At 46.8% G+C, this 21,800-nt stretch overlaps 1 protein-coding gene across 1 annotated transcript in view; it reads right to left on the reverse strand.

Annotated features, from left to right (window-relative positions):
• CEP290 (centrosomal protein 290) overlaps positions 1-21,800 on the reverse strand; it is a 1,386,965-nt gene that overhangs the window by 1,250,011 nt on the left and 115,154 nt on the right. Inside the window, exon 6 of the mRNA XM_086918001.1 lies at positions 4,199-4,342. Coding sequence (XP_086774127.1) covers positions 4,199-4,342 — 144 coding nt within the window. The remainder of the gene's footprint in view (positions 1-4,198; positions 4,343-21,800) is intronic.

The following is a 21,800-nucleotide window of genomic DNA, read 5'->3' on the forward strand; positions in this document are numbered from 1 at the left end:
TGGGTCAAAGGCACTGGCTGAACCAACTCTTGAGCGGGGGTCGATCACATCTCTCTGGGCCTCTCATGCACACTCGGGTACATCGCAGGTCTCTCCACACAGCGGATCGCCACAATTCGCGTAGGCCGTTGACGTTTCCCAGCGGTTGTGGGATGTCCTGGTCCCAAAAAAGGAACCCCGGGCACTATGCACGTCCCCACAACTATGGTACAACTTATGATGACACCCCCCGACAGGGAGTGTATGCCGGATTCTCGCAGGATAATGGGTGATTGCTTTGAGCTGTTCTGCCACAATGATCAGCGGCCAAGCTACGCCCGAGACTTCAGCATGTTGATAGTGAACCCCAGCGAATGAAGAGGTTCACCATAGCCTGAAGGTGGGAGAAGACTGCCTGGGGCGAGCCCGCTTTGAGCAACCAGTCATTGAAGTAGGGGAAGAAAGAAATCCCTGACCTCTTGTAGGAAGCTGGCTTTTTAAGTAATGTACCAAAACGAGATACACTATGTAGAAAGTCCAGACGACCCTTATTGGCTCATAGGGCTTAAATTAATAATCCCAAATGTTCTCTTATGTGGTACCGTGGACGAGCAGATTAGGTTTATCAGAGGGTAGTGTTAAGTATTTGTTGAATACACAGAGTCAATAAATGAGGCACACAAGAGGAAACCATAAATCAAAATAACAGGTGTTTTTATATTTATTTTAACACCAAAAACTTTGTTATTGGGCAAGTACTTTTCAGTTTATCAAGTTTTGCAGTGAAGTAAAAGTTTCACACAAATACGTTTTTATGTGATAATGCTTAACCTGCCTACAAGTATTTGCAAGCAAATCTCATGGGTCCCCTTTAGTTCTTAGCATGCTAGGGGGCCAAGGTCCAAAGTACCACCAGCAGTTCGAATTAACCTTTCCTCGAGTGTCCAGAGGCGCTGGATGAGTTGGTAGCCTTGCGTGCTACACTGTAGAAAAAGAGGGGGATCACCTAGAAACCAGCTGCAGAGGGGGAACAAGTCTGTGAGCTCCCAATGGGGGCAAGTTTGTGGGGTTCCTAGGCGCAGGGGAGCACCGTCGGTTGTCATGGACCCGGGCCAGGGAGCTCGGGTGCAGAGGGTTTTGGTCGGCTGGTGCATGTGCATCATAGGCACCCACGGATCTCAGTTAGAAGTGCAAAGGGGGGGACAAATAGGACAGCTAGGCCACTCCTGGTGTTGGCCTCTGCAAAGCTTATGTCTCTCATTGGCTGCTCAGTCTTTGTGGCATTAGAGTCTGGATCGGATTTAGAAAACGTTGGTTGCTGCAATGTGTCCGGTACCCCCGGTATTGGTGCAAGGCGACTCCGGTTGATCCTGGCGTCTTCACACTTAGTTGGGAGACAGATCTGACCTCTTGGAGCACAGTGACCTCCTCCTGGGTGGCTGCTGAGTCAGTGGACCTGGTAGTGAGTAGAACAGTGAACCGGATATTGTGGTCAGAGCCTGCATGGAAGTGGGTTCTCCACTTCAAAGGGGTTGCTGACGGCTTGGAAAAGTGCTGGAGGCCCTTTTAGGCTTTTGGACGATGCAAAGCTGCAGGACAAATCGGCAGGCAGACAGGCAGGGTTTGGCACCAAAGTCCACCAGTAGTCCGCAGTTCTCGCACCTTACCCTCTTCTTGGTCCTTCTTTTCTTGTCAGGTGAATCTGAGTTCCTGGTGTCAGGGGGCTACTTAATAATCTATTTAGATGTGTTAAGGGGAGTGAAGGGTAGTAATCAATGTGCTGCTTACCTTGGGGTCACCACGCCCCCTATATGACTACTTCCTTTGGGGAGTGGGCATAATCCTGTCCCAGAGTTCCTATTTCCACCAAAATCAAAATTGTGTAACACTTCATTCGTGGAGCACATCAGGCAGCCTACCTTAGGGGTGTGACTGGCCTAGTAGTGCACCACGCCTCCTAGCATAGCTAATTTCCCGCCTATCCTGGTGCCAAATGGGTCTCAGGGCAGGGGTGAAATCTCCCATGTCTGGGAGAAGACTAGGTCGCATATCAAAGGCTGAAAGTGCTTTGAAGTCCCTAGCCTTGGTATGCAGATTACCTAGCCATCCTGCTGAAGGATAAGTGAGCACCTTCCTCCGGAGCAGGCATAGTTTCTGGCCCTAGGGAGTGTGACCTCTCACCTGCAGGGGGTCAGAAAGTTTTCTGTGGTGGCAGGTTGGACGATACCAGTCAGCCAGAACACTAGAAACAGGTAGGTTTTTCAGGGGGCACCTCTAAGGTGCCCTTTAGGTGTGGGTTGCAATAAATCTAGTACTGACAACAGTACAGATTTATTAAGATATGGTGTTTGATACCAAACACCATAGTTTGCTGTAAAGCTATCATGTAGCTGGGGAACTCATAATTACCAGTGGGTAGTACATATACTTAAGATGGTTTTCCTGTTCACTTGTACCATCTAGTAATTGAACTAGACAGCACAGGGGCATAGCTGCTCATGCAGATATGTCCTCGCGTAATATGATGCACCCTGCCTTTGGGCTACAAGGGCTGTGGAAAGGGTGACTTACATATATTATATGCAGTGACTTAGGTATGGCACACAGCCATGTGGTGTTTTCACTCATGGTTTGCACTACGTTAAGCAGCCTGCAATGGCAGTCTGCATGCAATTTGTATGGGGGTCCCTTAGGGCAGGATAATATATGCTGCAGCCCTTAAGGACCATCTCTAGTACCCATGCCCTAGGTACCAGTGGTACCATTTACTAGGGACTTACAGTTGTGCTAAAGTGTGTGCCAATTATAACACAATTAGACCATTTTACTTTGTTTTTAGGGAAAGAGCACTGGCACTGTGCCTGGTTAGCAGGGACCCAGTGAACATCAGTCGAAAAACATCAGCACCAGTGGCAAAAAGTAGGGGTGGCAATGACAAAAAGGGCACTTAACTACAGTGGGCTACTACATTTCTGGTATTGGTATTTATACTTGAATATTTCACATTTGTAGAAACGAATGTAAGTTTTACACTATGTATTACATACACACAGATTGGCAGTGACTGTGTAAACCACTGTATGTTAGGGCCTGCTTATGAGTTTGGCTGTCCTAGTGAGATCCGACACTCCAGCGCCACGCTCCAGGACCACCAAACACAACCACCGCCCGCCAGATTACGAGTAATTTTGTTGTCGGGTGGGCAGACGGCGTGGCAGTCTCGCGGCAGTGAAGTTTAAAGGCTCATAGTGACCTTACAACTGCACTGCAGCAGGACTGCCAATGGACATTCCTGCATAGCATGGACTTACCGGTCCATGCCTGCAAGAACAGGGGTGCATTCACAGAGGAACATGTGCGCCCCTGCATGCACCACCATGCACAGGGCCAACAGGGGGCTCTGTAGGGCCCCCTTTGTTTCCTCACCGCCAGCCTTTTCATGGCGGGCTCACCTCCATGAAAAGGCTGGGTGTGCATATTAATCCCCAAACAGCAGCGCCACTGACATTGTTCACGGATCCCTGATGGTTGCGGCTGTCCCAAAACGCTCCGACGGCCATACTCTTAATACGCCGGTCGGATCCCTGGTGCAGTGGTCTCTGACCACCCCCGCACCTCCACCATGGGTCTGGTGTTCCGATAGACTGCTGAACTTGTAATCAGGCCCCTAGTTTTAACTGTATCTGGAAACTAACAATTGATGTCCTTACCAGGAGTAGATATTAGCACTCTATTATATCTATTACATATCTAATAGTTTCCTGTCTAAATTTAAAGAGCAAAGGGTTTCATACACAATGTACTGAAGAAAATGAACTTTGTTTTGAAATTCATGGTTTAGAGGATAATTTTATATTGAATATCAAAGGCATTCAATTATAGTCCTGAATTATACGGTCTGAAGTGTATTTAAAAGGATGAGTAATTATTTTAGTTGTCCGTGAACTAGGTTTAACCCCTTCTCGGATTGAAGCTGCACAAAGGCTTGCACCTGAACACAGCCAAGGCTTTTCCAGGATGCTTCTCATACATGATTCTACTTCCTTTTTAAGCGCGGAAGTCATCTTTGTCTTCTTTTTTCCAAAAGTAAGTTGAACATATTTGATATGCCCAACATTTAACTTTCCATTTACATTTCAGCAAATTGCTTGTAATTGATTTTAATTTTTAGTTCAAAACAAGAGTCTTTTTCTACCAGAATCCTAAATATGTCACTCACTTGCTCATTATTCTTTTTCTCTTTGTCAAGCTCTTTTTCCATTTCCGCAAGCTCCCGGTCTTTGTGTTCCAACTGTTTCTCGAGCTGACGGATCTCATCACGCAAAAAGCGGGTATCACGGCCACCGGTGGACAGTTGGGCACTCTGTTTAAAAAAAAAAACATGACAAATAAAAAAATTATGATGAATTTCTTTAAAAACAAGCAAGAGACAATCACATGCTTGATTTATCAAAAACAAGTCTATTTCCTCCTAAACGTTACAGTAAATACACAACTTTGCTTCCCTTCAGGAACATACCCATATGAAATGCAGACCTAATACATGTACTTTTCAGCAACTCTAAAGAGTAGAAATACAAGCTATTTAAACAAAGTGAAACTTTTCAAATCTTCACTGACATTTAAACAGTAACAAGATTTAGAAAGGATTTAAAAAATGTCATTGTATTGCATTGGTAACATGCCAAGCCAACTTCAGGGGGGTTTGATATTTCCAATCATACCCACAACAAACCGTGAATTGACATTTTATACGTTCATTTAGGATTCAATATGATTACTTTATCACGGAGAGAAGCATTAGTGACAGTGTTGCAGAAGCCAGGAGAAGATCCACTACAGGGTACAACACATCGCTCAATGTATCTCCTAAATATAGCTGCCAACCTTGATGGTTGGAGAGATGCATAGATCTCTGCCTTATCACTGCAGTATATAACATCTTTAGCCCAGTTACAAAACCTAGAGGTAGGACTCCTTAGCCATGCCCTGGCTATTGTTTGCCTAGTTATTACCAGTGTTATCAGGGGTTAAGTGGCCACGGGTCCATTCGGGTCTCAGACCTTGTAGTAATTAAAAATGACATTGAAACAGGTCTCAGTGGGCCCTATTTTCATATCCTTCATTTTATGGAAAAAAACACTTTTCTGGTTTCTGAACAATGAATGTAAAATGTATGGTATGGTAATCCAAGTTAAAAATGTAGTTTCCATTTAGACGAAGACAGTAAACCGATTACGGAACTACTTGACAAAACAGGGACCCCTCGACACTCGCAAGTAGAGATACTACATATTTTCCACAACTATTACTCAAGTATTTACTGGGCCCCTACACAAACAAATTAACATATGATCACTAAGTTCCTTCACCCGTTGCATATTCCCCGTATACCACCCGCTGACAAAAAAGAGTAAGAGACCAAGATCAAAGTCCCATACATCACCCACGCCATCAAAGCATTGGCATGAAACAAAGCCCCAGGAATGGACGGCTTCCCACTCGCATATTACAGTACCTTTTCTGCACACCTGGTTCCCAGGGCGGTCGCCATGTACAAGGATGCGCTAGACAGAGAGGAACTCCCAAGCTCACTCCAAGAATCCATTCTGGTTACAATTCCCAAACCCCAGAGGGACCCTACCCTACCTGCCTCGTACAGACCAATAACATTGTTAAATGCAGACTGTAAAATATTAGGCAAAATACTGGTAGACCGATACTCTAAGATTCTGGCGTCCCTGGTTCATCCCGACCAAAACGGGTTAGTTCCGACGCGTAATACCTCGCAAAACATACGTAGATTGTTTCATGTCCAAGAAAGGGCGTAAATACATTTCCCTAATGCGGCATGTCTGATACTGGACCTTGAAAAAGCCTTTGATACCCTGTTGTTGCCATACTTGTTTGCTGTCCTGCACAGGTTCAGTGTAGGACCTATCCTGATAAAGTACACAAAACTTCTCTACAGGAGCCTAACATCATGAGTGAGGATAGGTAAATATATCTCCGCTCCCTTCCCGGCCGAAAGGGGGACTAGACACGGGTGCCCCTTGCCTCCCCTCTTATTCGCCCTAGCAGTAGAACCCCTAGCAATAAGACTGCGACAGGAGGGAGAAGCTGGAGGTATACCAATAGCAGATACACTACACTGTGTATCACTATATGCAGATCATCTCCTGATCTATGTCAGAGATGTCACAAGTGACCTCACCTTCATCTTGACAGCACTGAGCGACTTTGCCGCAGCTTCAGGCCTCAAGGTCAACTGAGCCAAATCCACGATATTCCCACTGAGCCCGCACTTGGCCCCACTCGACATATCAGTGGAAACCCACACACTCGCCTGGAGTACGGCCGCACATAGATACCTGGGAGTGAGACTGTTTCATTCCCCACAGACTTGTATGAAGGAAACCACCGCAAGGTACTAGCGGGATTACGCGCGGCTGTAGGCTTCTGGAAGACATTACCTCTCGCCCCCATCGGGCGAGTAGCCCTTGCAAAAATGATAATGGTCCCCAGGCTCCTTTAACGCTTCACCAACCTTACAGTGATGCCGCCACGCCAATTTTTTCAAGAGTTAGAACAGCTCCTGACCACATTGATCTGGGGGGGGGGGGGGGTTGGGGGGGCGGCTTTAGCCATAGAATGGCCTTAACCACGCTTTACTTGCCCACAACTCAGGGAGGACAGGGAGCCCCGTTGTTCGAAGCATACTTTCTGGTGGTACAACTCCATTGGTTATCGCACTGGACGGCGGAATGTTAAAAAGGAGAAACAATCACGGAAGAGGGGCGGATACCCCTCCCAGCCATATGGACACTGCTGATGCCAGGTACCAAACCCCTACGTACTTACCCCTTACAAGTGACCATAGCTCACACGTGTATGCTGAAAATACATCGTATGTCCAGGGGAAAGCCTCCTTACTCACCCTTACTCCAGCTAGTGGGAATTCCCCTGCAATGACAAGTACTATACAGCCCGCGCCCTCCAGGTCTGGACTGATCACTCAATTACGGAGATGGAATCCCTGTTCGAGGACAGACAACTAATAACATATGCCCAATTGACCGCACAATATGCCCTCCACCCGGGTCAGATCCTACTACACCGGCAACTACTAGACAGCGGCCTACCCTACTGGGACCCAAATGCGGGGGAGCCCCCGATACACCCGGTAATACACACTATATTACACATGGGGGTAGGTAGACATTTAGTTACCTGGCTATACAAAGCCGTTCGGAAACTGATTTTCCGTCCACTAGACTCACTACGACAGACATGGAAGGATGAAGTGGGTCGGGTATTCAATGATAAAAGAGTGTGAAAAAGCCCTAGAGTACCCCAAAAAGGTATCTAGTAACACACATTTTAGGAATATTCAATTCATTATACTACACAGGGCATACCTCACCCCACAACGCCTCCACCGTTTTCATCCTGACACACAGTTTGCCTGCCCTCTATGACAGACCCTCGAGGCGGACTTTAAACATATGTTCTGATACTGCCCCACTGTGCACCAATACTCGGACAGAATACACCAAACACTCCGTGAGACAACCAACATTCTGACCATGTCGTCATGGAAAGTCAGTGCCCTTGGCATTTTCAGCAGGCGGAAAACCGAGGAGGTACAGTACCGCTTCGCATCCTTAGCCATTCTCTTAGCAAAAAGGGGTATAGCCATGCACTACGCGGTCCATACCTCCCTCCTCCCCCCCCCCAAAGCAGCCTGGATAGGGGGCCATGAAGAAATGGTGAGCGGCAAAGGAAGAGGTATTACGGAAGGAGGAAGTGAGAGGAATACGGAAGCACCCAATCTCCCTAGAGTGGGCACAACAAATGCACCGATTTACTCACGAAACAACACAACCGATATCACAGACAACCGCACAATTGCAGACTCCACTTGTATCCCCTCCTAGCCCATTGGAAGACAACACATAACCAAACCCAGACACCTAGGATGGGCACTGCAATAAGACGACCTCAGACGCCCTGGAATGCCACATAGTACTTATCCTCAAATCCCCCCCCATACACCTGGTACTGTAACATATACTGCAACCACGACCAAACACATAATCAATTATGATTCTGTGCAAATGAGTGAAAAGGAGTTATACAGTTGTCTAAATATTGATAAGGCAAATGTAAAGAAAAGGCAGTGCTTACAGGTGAGTAGGTGCATTGTGTGTTTAGGGAACAGTGAGTTGAAGGAGATATGAGGAAGTAAATTCAAGAGAGAGTGAAAAGACGGTCCTGAAGAAGAAAGAGATGAGGTGCAAGATATGCAGATGCATCCACATTTGGAGTGAAATAGGGCGCACATGTCTAACAGAATGAGCATACCAGGAGTGATTGAGACGCTTTGAAGACCGTCACTACCCTTCTACAGACCTCAGTAATATTTAATTCACAGTCTCACTATTTCAGAATGTAAACATTTTTAATATTAAAACAGGGATGTGGAATTTAATAAAATATCTATTTGTCCATGGGACAGGTTGGTTCATAAATCAAATTGTCCTATAACATAATCCACTTGTCCCTTTAATACCTTGTAGTGCAGTGACAAATTATGGCAGCAATCTCATTATATAAGAGCTCTGATAATGTCCTCTCTGATTATGCCAGAGCTCATACCATACTAAGGTCTGAATACTATCAATTCCCTTATTTGCCACCTTTCAACAGATCTACATACAGGGGCTGGAGGTTCGCCAAAGTTGGTATGCTCTTTTGAGTTTATGCACACCTACTAAATTACATATTTTATGGGTTTTCATCAGCTCATCTCTAATATTTTCCAATACAGAGAAAGGTTGGAAATGTCCTCCTGACAAGGGCAGAAGTAAAATTTCTTCCAAGGTTGGGGATAAAAAAATTAGTTTGTAGGAAAGTGAACTTGTTACCGTTCAACAGATTTTCGCATGAGGAAACCTATACATGCATATTTGCTTGGGTTAAAAAGCAGTTCATAAATATTTTCTAGGAGTACGATTTCCTGCCCTACTTCCGTGAATTCTAGTGAATTCATGAAAGCTGGAAATCTGCACTAATAAAAGGACATACCATAGATGCCCTTTTGAAACATTCTTTAAGAATAAGGCCCCTATTTAGGTCTGGTGATGATCAAGACCATTTGTTTTTATTAAAGTTCTATCTCTCTCTATCTACTGGCTGGTTTCACTGTGAGTGACAACATTCTGCGCTTATCAGCACCCAAAGTAGTTTTGTTAAGTGCCAGGAACTTCTGTGGCAATGCGTGTTTTTTTAGACCAAAAATACTTTTGTTTTTGCCAATGTTGGTTATAATGATGAAAGCCTGGCAGCTCCCAGAACAATAATGTTACACCAAAACCATGTGAAAACCAGACATGCATTGACAAAACCAAAATGCTCACCACCAATGGCATAACTATTGGCTTTGCCAATGTTGGTTTATTTTCATGTTTCATATCATTTTGTTGCAACTGGTTACACTGATTTTCCATTATGAATATTTTGGGGGAAATGCTAGCATGCATCAACAGATTTTACTAAATGATGCTTCAAAGAAATGGAACCTAAAATTTCACAGTAGTTAAGAAAAAAGTTTTTTTCCTTAGTAGCATTTTTTGTTATGAACATTATGTTTTTAAAGCAAAGAATCATCAATCGGGGGTGTGGCTTGCAGCCGACAGTGATGGCCGCAGCCTAGGAGAGCTCCGCAGCCACCAGCGTCTCTCCCAAAGATCCTGGAATAAATCAGTCAGCACGGAAAACTTCCAAACCGAGGATCAGCCGCCGAAAGACTACAGCTGGCATCGCTGATGATTTGGGGACGATACGCAAGCCGGGTGTAGCATGGCGCCCAGTGAAAAGTTCAGGGCCTGAACACACATCAGCAGCAGGGGACTCCAGTGAGAAGACGCGGCACACGGAGAAGGAGGCAGCGAGTAAAGGCAGACACAGTCGTGGGACGCAGGCGCAGATGGGGTGAAAAAGTAACGGCGGCAGAGCTGCCCACGGAGGGCTCGGAAAGCGCAGATTGAACACCCACTGGTGCTGCTGGGGGTAAATACCAATGGAAGCACTCGAGAGAGGACAGACCGCGGACCCGGATCGGGCCCGCGCTCCTACGGGATCTAGGCTCACATGAGGGGCCGGCACCAAATAACAAGAAGCAGCCAGCCCATCTCCCACGGAATCAGGGACAACCGAAGAATAAAAGACCGAAGGACTAGATCACGCGGGACAGGGCATGGGGACTTGGCCACAAGAGCAGGCGGCGGGAGTGCGCATCACCAGAAGTGGAGTGCGAGCGCTGCTCGAAGATAGGAGATAACGGTGATGGGGACCTGAAGGTGAGCAGACCTTGTTCCCCACTACCGCCCCCACAGTGAATACGTGACCCGGAGCCTAGACCAGTGCAAATACTACTGCAATGCACGCGCATAATACTGTGGAATGCTAGCCTGCGCCATTTTACAACTCGAGCCTCAACACGAAAGCAGTGCCCAGGGGTAATAAAGCATAGTGTACGGACCCACAGTGGCTCGGGTGGTGGTACTTTGGCGGTAGTTCGTAGAAGCACAACAAACACCTACAGGAGACATAGAGACACCTGGGTCGGCCGCAAACACACGCTAGGACCCCAAAACCCCACTCAATCCGGGGAATAACGGGACATATATCCCCACTGCGGCCAAATCCCGGCCGCCATAGCATCAACAGCTACGGACACAGTTACTAGCCCCTTTGTGAGTACTCCACAAACATTGTAACTTTCAGCGCCGGCAGTGGTGGGAGGGGGGAAAACCGAAAGGCCGTATGTGGAAGCTACTCACGCTGTCTGGCAGGGGCGATTACCAACTTCCCTGCCGCCTAGCTATTACACCTACCAGCCGGCCCAGGTACCATGGGAGGCAGAGGCCAACGTGCGATGCAAGTAACTAAATTAGAAAAATATGCCTACCGTGGAGACAAACCTCAGACTCCAGAGACACACAAGGGAGGGTGAGGATGGCGCTCACTCCGGAAAACCTAAAGAAATAACCTTACACGACATAATGCATACGCTAACCCAAATGCAAACGTTGATTGGAACGATCTCTACAGACTGCTACGTGCGGTTGTGTCTAAAATCAGTGACAGACTGAAAGAGGTGGAATCCACAACGGCAACTCTATCCACAGACACAGCGATGCTACAAAGATAGGTGCGTCCTCTGAAAAGAGCTCACAAACAAATGGAGGCGAAGCTTGATGACCAGGAAGGCCGCTCTCGACGCAATAATGTACGCTTAGTGGGAGTGCCGGAAAGCGTGCGCTTTCCGGCACTAGATCTCTTTGTGGAAGACCTTGTCAAAACTAAACTGCAACCTCGAGGATTATCCAGTTTCTTCTCGGTGGAATGAGTTCACAGGGTACCAGGTGGCAGGCCTAAGCCGGGAGCCCCACCCCGGCCTATACTAGCCCGGATTTTCAACTTCCGTGACCGAGATACCATCCTGCAGGCAGCACGCATAGCACCCCCAATACATGTAGGCAACAACAAAATAGCACTGTACCCGGACTATACAGAGCTATTAACAAAGCAACAACGCAATTTCCTGGAGGTGAAAAAAGAGCTACAGAATAAAGAACCTAAATATGCAATGGTCTTCCCCGCAAAACTGAAAGTAGAGGCAGAGGGAAGGAATTGGTTCTTTACATTACCGCAGGAGGCTACGGACTGTTTGGAGGGGTGGCACAAAGCCAAGGGGCCCGAAGATCAGAACAGAGACACAAACAATCCGTTCAAAGGTCAGCAGTATCGGACTCATCAGGCAAGGGAGCGACACTGAATCCAAACGTACAGGGAGACTCAGATTGAGCAAGGATTGAAAAGGCAGAGACACTGAAACCAGGATCATCCCCCGCAGGAATGTTTTGAAGTACAAGATTTGGCCGCCGAATCTGACACAGGACTGAGAAAATGGCCTCACCGCGTGATATGGATGTGCGGACAATGCAAATGCTGTTAGACTACGGGGACAATGTTACTGAATGCTATATAAACAGCCGTGGACATACCACACTACTAAGGGAGGGACCGGGCCTGGTCGCAAATGGCTCCCCCCCGGCACGCAAGAACAAAGTTTGGGGGAATGAGCACTCTGCTCCCTTGGGGTGGTGGGTAGTTTGGAATCCGCCGGGTAGGGGCGCAGGGAGGAGGGAGGGCGGCAGGGATAGTTAAAGGGGTTGTTGTTTAAAATTGGTTCAGCTCCATACCAAACAACTAGAAATCGTACAAATCAATACTACAGCATACACTACTCACAAAGACTCCATGCAGTATAGCAAGGCGAGCAGGAACAAGACTACAAATGACTCCAACGACAGCCAACAACTCACAAACTATAGACAACAGCAGGAACTCCATGCACCTCACGGTGCTGTCATGAAATGTGAATGGGTTGGGGGACAAGATAAAGTGAGGTGTGGTCCTTCAATATATCAAGAGGAGGGGTCCAGCGGTGGCACTGCTACAGGAATCCCACTTGACAGGCTCCACTTGTAAGGCCCTAGACAGACGGGGTTACAAAATGGCGGTACATTCCAAATTCACCTTGGGTTCCATGGGAGTAGGAGTCTTAATGCAGAAACGATGCACCTTGATAGTAAAGAAGTCCTGGATGGACAACCAGGGTAGGTTTGCCGCAGTTACATGCCAATGGGAGGGACGGCCCTATAACTTAGTATCAGTTTACATCCCGCCTGCTTTACACAATTCCATCCTCCCAGACCTAGGCAAATTCTTGCTCTCACTCCCACAGGGAGAACTTTTAATAGGGGAAGATTTCAACGCAATCATTGATACATCCATGGACAGGCGACCCCCCCAGAGACTCTAGCAGCTCCAATCCCAAGCTGAAGGACTTCGTTAATGCGATTGGGCTAACAGATGTTTGGAGGGTCAGACACCCACGATCAAAGAGGACGCAATCATTCTATCTCTGGACTCACGAATGGCCTTCAACATGGTTGAATGGTCCTTTATGTTTGCGGTTCTTCACCATTTGGGATTCAGACCCAAAATCATACAATGGGTGGAATCATTATACAAGAAACAATGGCGCAGGTGGTAGCCAACGGGCGCATCTCGGCTGCCTTCCTGTTGAGAAAAGGGACGCAGCAGGGTTGCCCATTATTGCCGCTATTATTCACAATCGTATTGGAACCCTTAGCAGCAAGGATACGACAAGACTCGGTAATCCATGGGCTCAAGTGGGCAATGGGATGGGAGGATCGCATCTCGCTCTATGCTGACGGTGTGCTGCTGTACTTGGCTTCGCCCATGAGTTCTCTTAACTGCCTCATGTGCGGCATACGGGGGCGTGTCAGACTATACAATAAATTGGACGAAAATCACATATCTTCGTACACTTGGACGCTCCCCCGTGATTTCTGCCCAATTGTGACATACAGGTAGCTACCGAAGGGTTTAAATATCTAGGTATTTATATAACATATCAGGACACACATTTTATTGTAGAAAATCTTATGAAATGTCTGGAACGTTTGTCGAGATGTCCTCCACTGGTGGTCAGTGCCACTTACATTGTTAGGCAGGGCAGCCCTCTTTAAAATGATGGCGCTTCCCAGATTCTTATATATCCAACAGAATTCGCCATTTCCGGCCCCTCCGACATACTTCATAGCAATTTATAATAAAGTTAATATGCTGTTATGGGATGGTAAGGCAACCGTATTGCTATGAACAAACTGGTCCAAAGCTGGTATGATGGAGGCACACCACTCCCACATATCGAAACATACTATTGGCATCACAACTGGCAGTCATAAATCAATGGCTTCACACCGGGCAGGAGGAACCGGCTTATCACATGGACAGACATCTCTTAGGTGTGGACAAAATGATGGGGGAACTATATAATAAGACTAGAACAAAGGCGCTAACAGGGCCGACAGTGCACACAATCAAGATTTGACATGAAGCGCAGAGAGAACTGGGATGGGAGGGAGTTGTGATGCAGGCTACGCCACTATGGGACATAAAAAAATGAGGCAAGCTACGAAATACTAAAGGTTTCAGACAATGGAACCGAATAGGGAGCTCGAGGGTGGGGACTTATGGCAGAAAGGTGAGATTATCCTGTTTACACAACTGCTGCAGACCTATGGCTTAGCAGACGCGGAGGCCTACAGATAAATGCAAATACGGCATGCACTCGAGGCACTGATCCCCGCGAGGCACACAACTGCCGGAGACGTCACCCCTTGAGGATAGACTACTTACTGATCATATGACGAAAAAAGCCATCTCACTAATTTACAAGAAAATAGTAAACACCCAACTGGACCCGACAACAATCCTGAAAACTAGATGGGAGACTGATCTGGGTGAACTAGACGAGACAGACTGGCAGGAAGCAATTGCATCCCCCAGGGAGGTAGCGATCACCACTAGATTTAAAGTAGTGCAGCTGAAGGTGCTACAGCGCACATATTATACCATGACATTGTTGTACAAATTACACAGTACAGATACGCCACTTTGCATGCGGCAATGTGGCGCACAAGGCACATTCAGGAACACAATCTGGCAATGCTTAGGAATTGCTGCATACTTGAAAGCAATCATGCACACAATTTCACAGGTCACAGGAATAACAGTTGTGCCAGAGCCGAAGAGGTGTACACTCAACATCTGGGAACCCACAGCTCTCAATCATGCGGTACAAACCTGGGTAGCGCTTGGTATGGCTTTAGCGAAAAGAAATATAGCACAACTATGGGGAGCCAGACAGACCCCCACATTGGGTAGGTAGTGGTGAGACATTAACAAATTAATGGTAACTGAAAATTCAGTATACATACATAGGAGATGCCCCAAAAAATGGACACGGGTGTGGGGGAAGTGGAATGAGTATCGTGGAAACATTTGTGATCCCCCACTGGAAGAATCACTATCAGAAGGTACTGACTAGTTGATGTGTACATAGGAGGTGTTAATACACTGACAAAAATAATGTGGGCAAAGATGAGGTTGCACAAGAAAACCTGACATGTGTATGGTCAAATCCTTGCTGTTCATGGTATGGCTACAGTTCGTTAATGTGATATAAGCATCAATGAAAATGTATGGTATTGCAGATATGGTTGTACCTGAAAATGTCAATAAAAATATTTGGGAAAAAAAAGAATCATCAATCTTGCTTTCAAGTTTTTGTATTTATTTGCATCTAATCAGAGAACATCCTGGAAGCATTGTACGAAGTCTCATATTGTTAAACTTTACAATGTATGTATACATTTTTATACTGACCCTAATAATAAAGGCGTTGTATTAATGTACCATAAATACAAGTTTGAACTGCATTTTCACATGGACACAAATATTACCTTAACTGCAGACAGTGCCCTTCCTTGATCCATAATGTGGTACTTTAGCTGGCAGCCAAAGATTTGTGCAGAAGGGGGTTGGGCCTATTTGTCCCAAGGACAAAATAAACATGAAAACTTGCTGCCCCTGACCCCAAACAATAAGTCCTGGGCGTCTGGCTATAGGAAATCCACGCCCCTGATTAAAATAGAATATGCCTTTAGGGGATGTGTTTAGGCCTGGATAAATGTGAAAATAATACTCCAGGAGTCCCTACTCCCTCAAGAGGATGAGTGCAATGCGTTTCCCGGTCTCTGTAGTTTAGGAGTCATGCAGTCACTGGGTGCAGCATCAGTCTGCGGCTCAACGATCTTTGGGCGCTCTCATCCACAAAAACGTGGGAAAATTTTGCCTGCCTAGCACACACATGAGAAAGGCCACCTTTAAGACCCAATTTTCTCAAACGATCAAAGAATAAAAAATCTAGACCCAATCTGGATGCCATGGACGGATCATGCCTTAATTCGATTTCAACTCCAGATCCCCATAACAGTACCAAATAAAACCCTTATAGTTACGGGACGAAAATGGCCCAAAACTGTGCCGGATGCCTGGATCCGTGATCTTGAATTCTCCACACCCCTCGATACTGAAGATCTGAACAAAGCCCACAGTAACTGGCAGACATGGATAAACAGCTCCATCAATAGGAACTTCAGGAAGCCAGGCCCTTTATCTCATAAAAACACCAACTGATCCTCCTGGTTCTCTCCCATTCTAGTTTAGCAGAAAAAGGACTGTAAAAAACTAGAACGAGAGTGGAGGAAGTCGTACGACCCTGAACTAAAAATAACCTATCGCGTTGCCATACGGCGCTATCAAATAAGCATCCGGAAAGCACAGGCCGTCTTCTATGAAGAAAGAGTTGCCAAATCCTCTAATTCTCCAAGGGAGCTCTTTAAGATTGTAAAAACCCTCACTACTTCAGTTCAAGGGCCCAACAGCCCAGAACACTCCAAAGAGAGGTGCAATGGGTTGGCAACCTTCATTAAAAGCAAAATTGAAATTATTTGCAATTCTTTCCAATCCAAACCCCCATGGCTCTTGGGAAACCTCTTCCCTCCATCACCCGAATCTCAGACCAAAGTTCTGTTGGACGGACTAGCCCTCATGACTATCCCTCCCATAAAGCCGGATCAGATATCCGCACTACTAAAAAAAATTAAATCAGGCTCTCCTTCAGACCCAGCACCTCCCAACATTCTCGTCCAAGGTGGGGAACCCGCTACTACTCAACTGGGGAATCTCATCAATCTCTCGTTTGAAAAGGGCGTGGTTCCAAAGGAATGGAAACACGCCATCATCAAACCCCTGCTGAAAAAGCCACACCTGGACCCAGCTGAACTATCTAATTATCGCCCAATATCACTCGTGCCAATAGTGGGCAAAATGGCAGAAAAACATGTGAACACCGCAATCTCCACCTTCCTCGAGAACAAGAATGTCATCCATCAGACACAAATGGGGTTCAGACCCAAGCATAGTACCGAGTCAGCACTGTTAGTGGTCACTGAAAAACTCAAAGCCATCCTAGACCAAGGAAAAATGGCCGCTGTGGTGCTTCTCGATCTAAGCGCCGCATTCGATATGGTTGACCACACAGTGCTGATCCAGAGACTGGAAGAGGTGGGCATTAATGGTACAGCAAAAAAATGGGTGGCCTCCTTTCTGAGTGACAGGTCCTTCCAATATGTGGAGGGTGGGTTCAAGTCAGATCACTTCCCAGCACCCTGGGGAGTGCCTCAGGGCTCATCCTTGAGCCCTACCCTTTTTAATATTTACCTCAGTCCATTAGCCCTCATCATCCAAGAATTTGGTATCTCCGTTGTGTCATACGCGGATGATACACAACTAGTCTTTTCAATCTCCGACACCCTGAATTCTGACCACCGACAGCTTGTCCCTTGCCTCGAGAAAATCGGATCTTGGATGGCAGACTGTAAACTTAAGTTAAACGGTGACAAAACTGAACTGGTGATCCTGGGTAACAACTTCAATCCCCACATGGATATCCTATGGCCTGTCAGTTGGGGATCACCGCCCTCACCCAAACCTGCCATAAAAAACCCCGGCATGTGGCAAGATCAAAATCTCACAATGGAGACACAGGCCAAAAAGCTATCCTGCACTTGCTTTGGGACATTACGTCTGCTTAGCAAGATTATGCCCCTACTCCCAGAAGATGAAAAGAAAACAGTGGTTCAGGCGCTGGTGGTTTCAAGGCTGGACTACGGCAACTCCCTCTTTTTGGGTTCTCCGAAATACGTAGTCAACCGTCTTCAAGTTGTTCAAAACGAAGCAGCACGGCTACTATTAAACGTACCCAGACGTCAATCAATTAAACCAAGACTGAAGGAACTACACTGGCTTCCGGTTCAAGCCAGAATCAAATTTAAATCCCTCAACTTGGCTCATCGTGCCATGCACGGAAGGGGTTTAGCACTCATTCAAAACCTGGTCACCCACTACACACCCCATCGACAACTCAGGTCAAGTTCATAGTTTCTCATGAAGAACACCGTAACTAAAAGAGCCAGAAGGAGGGGAAAGTCCTTTTCTCATCTGATACCTAAGCTTTGGAACAGCCTAGATCCCGACATCTGATCCATCCAAGAAGAAGCACAGTTCAGGAAAAGACTTAAGACCTGGCTTTTCCCACAGGACTAGTTTCCCTCTCCCGCTGTACTGCTTCTCTACCGCTGAGATGCGCAAGGGTAGTCACGCGCTCTACAAATCCCATAAACATAAGTGCTCCACAAATGTCTCCATCCTCCTCACATGAACGGATTCAGCAGGACCCACAATTCAAAGGTTGTTTTGGCCACTACTTTAGGAATTGTGGCTGTTAAATGAACAACTGCATCACTTAAGTTATCTGAACCATCTTCCATAGTGGAAATTCTACACTCTGTCTCATCCAATGAACCACCTTGATTATCCATTCTAACCTTCGTTCAGGCAAGGCTTATGGTAAGGGGGATCTGGCTTATTGTCAATCTGATGCAGGCTGGAGCGCATCTCCAACAGATGACCCTGCATTCCCTCATCTCCTTTATTTGTAAGGTCTCCAGTCTGTTGTCCAATGGACTCAAAGCCCACCTCGGATTGATGTCTGGTTGAGCACCATTCCCAAATTGCCATCATAGTTTGCTTAGGACCTGCCTTCCCCATATCTAGTGGCTGGCAAATGAGTACTGTTCAGCACAGTCGTCGCCATTTGGGGTGAGAGGAAAATTGGACTGGGAGTCACACCTGACTCCCAGGTGCCTAGATCTGCTTTGATCGGGCCCTCTGATATGACTGATACAGTGGCTTTTTGTGACCAGTACCTCAGACCTCGCATTGAGGGAGCTCCATAGTGATTAAGGCCACTTGGCGCCGGGATCTCTCGTAGCCTAAGCGCCCGTCTTTCCCGCACCGTCGTCAGTTCATGTCGCTGTGGGCGTCAGGATACTTGAGGATGGGTGTCTGGGTTCACAAAGCTTCATATGGTGGAGGAAATCTTGAAGCCAGGCAAGCTCGGCCCCCACCCCCTGAGCTGAGATTTATATGCTTTCCAGGGACAAACTAGCTTTCCCAGGTTGAGTCTGCCAGGCAGCATTGCTTCTACCCGGGTGTGAGAGGCCGTCAAATGATGAAGCATGCCTCGATACGCTGAGGGGGATCTAGGATCCGGTATGTCGATCGGAGAGTCAAAACTGTGCTTTTTCTGTGTTTTCGGCACATTTGACTTTCGGCGCCAACATTTTTGGTGTCGAAATCGTAAGCGTTGGGTGTCTTTGGATCCGAAGTGTGTTTCGGGGCTAAATGGTGGGGGTCGGTGCTGGACTTGTGTTTTGACCCCGAAAGTCCTGGCTCAGAGCTCAATTTGTAGGGAGTCTTTTCAGAGTCGGAAGGCTTTATAGTAGGCTTCGGTGCAGAGCCAGAAGGCGGGGCGTCGGAAGCGTTGTCTCGGTGCCGACCGGAGCCCGAGGGCGCGGGTTGGACCGGAGCCTTCTTTTTATGTGGATTTGTGGCTTGGAATGAGGGGGGAGCTATACTCGCAGTACGTTGTCCATGTGGGATGTTGTCCTCTTGGTCGGAGTCGAGCTCTGAGATGGCGACCAGCTCCTGCTCGTCCTCGGTTACCATAGCCTACCCAGGCCTCTTCGTCCGATTGGTGCCCGAAGATGTTTGGAATGGAGCTTGTGTGTTGGCCCTGCATGTTGCGACGTCAAGCCCGGCGGCCCCAAAGTGTTGTCTTGGAGCAGAAAGTCTGGCATGCGTCGCAGTCTTGTTCTCTGTGTTTGGGGACAAACACATGTTACACACTTCGTGTGATTTGGCGCGTGGGTATTTCGCGTGGCACCTAGGGCAGAATTTGGAGGGAGTTTGTTCCATTGACTGCGGGTCAGCCCGACGCAGGTAGGCCTTCCACGAGCTTTCCGATCGAAAGATTAGTTTTAGTAAGTAAATATGATACGCGATAGGAAGGGAGACACGATCGAAATCAATACCGTCGAGGGTGAGTATTTTGCGCACCAAGGGAAACCGAAGGAACGGTGTCGAACCGGAGCGCAGTGATAGACGCCCGAACCCGATGGCGGAAAAAAACAATCTAACAATGGAGTTGCTGCCCAACCGCACTATCACCCAAAGGAGGAGTCACCTACCTTGTGACTGGAAAGACTTCTTCGAAGAAAAAAAGTGCAAACATCCGGACCCAACACTAGATGGCGAGCTATGCACAGCCTGTGATCTACAGCTCACATGCCTCTATCATTCATTTTTTGTTAGGCATGGAGAGATTAAGTGCTTTGCCCAGAATCACAGGATGTTGAGATTTCCTGTCGAGACTCGAACCCGGTACCTATGATCACCTACAAAATAAATTGTAATGTGTGGCAAAAATCCTCAACATGCCCATAACAGAAGAACACCTTTAGAAAACAAGGGGAGTGCAAAATAGGTAAACGAACTAGAAGATGACCAATGGCTGGTATCCGACACTAGACAAGTTACAAGTCAAATTATCCAAAATAAATGTAGGAAGAATTGTGGAAGAATATGTGCAACTCTCAAAAGCTGGTAAACATACCCCAAAATACAAATGTGATGGAAGAAGTGATAAAAAAATATTAAGGATATACAGGGACTCACAACTCTTGCTGAACAGGACTTATGAGGGGCTAGGTCTTTCAGCTGAGGGGGACCATGACACACTTCTAAGACCGTTCTAACCAGATAACCAGAGATTAAAAACTAAAAAAAAGCATACACTATTTCATGGCCTTGAAACTGTGTAATGTAATGACCATGAAAAGAGCCCCAGGATTTGTCAGATACTTAACTAGAAACTAGAAAATATAGCACCCTCTGACTACGATTCCCTCTCCTTACGATCCCTGCCCTCCCAATATAGCCAAACTTGCTACAGAGGTCATTGCGACCAAACTAGCTTCCATCTTTCAAGCCATGTGTAAAACTGGTATCTTCCCCACCATCTGGAAGGAAGAAGCCCTGATCCCTCTCCTTAAAAAGCCTCACTAGACCAGAAAGACCCAACTATCACCCCATTTCCCGCCTGCCCCTACCAGCCAAAACAGCTGGAAATTTTATGACTAACCAGTTGATGACTTTTATTGAATCTAACAAACTATTGGACATCACTCAATTTTGTTTTCAAAGTGGGCATAGCACTGAGACGGCACTGAACAAGGCAACGGAAGAGATCAGGCAGGTATTGGATCAGGGAAAGGGATAGCCCTTATCCTGCTTGATCTCTTGGCTGCCTTTGACACTGTCAGACACAAGCTACTATTAGGCTGACTGGATAATTGTGGGAGAGTGGGCTCGGCTTGAGACCTTCTAAAATCCTACTTGCTAGATCGTGAGCAAATAGTGAAATTGGAGAACTACACTTCTCATCCTTTCTCCCTCCCATCCAGGGTTCCTCAAGGGTTCTCGCTGAGCCCTACCCTTTTCGAATATTGATGTCTCCCCTCCCCAATTTGATAAGAAGATTTGGATTCTCTCGGACCTCCTATGCGGATGACAACCAAATTGGCATATCGATCGGAAAAGACGAGGCGGGCACCAGGCTCAGATTTCACAACCGCATGCTGGCTGTCCATGAGTGGCTAAACTCAAATTGCCTCAAATTAAATGCAGGAAAAACTGAAGTCCTACTTTTTGGATCCCAATCATCTTTTTGGACTCCATCTGCTTGGCCGGCCATCAAGAGTTCTATCCTGACACCAGAAGAAAAGGCTCAGCATCTGGGAGTGATTATCAACTACAAATAAAATTTCGCCGATCAGGTGAATAAGCGCACCTCATACACCTTCTGCAATCTCAGAACGATAAAAAAAACAGCCATTGATACCTGATGAACTGCA

This window comes from Lissotriton vulgaris, chromosome 1_1 (genome assembly GCF_964263255.1).
Source record: "Lissotriton vulgaris chromosome 1_1, aLisVul1.2, whole genome shotgun sequence".
Taxonomy (NCBI): Eukaryota; Metazoa; Chordata; class Amphibia; order Caudata; family Salamandridae; genus Lissotriton; species Lissotriton vulgaris.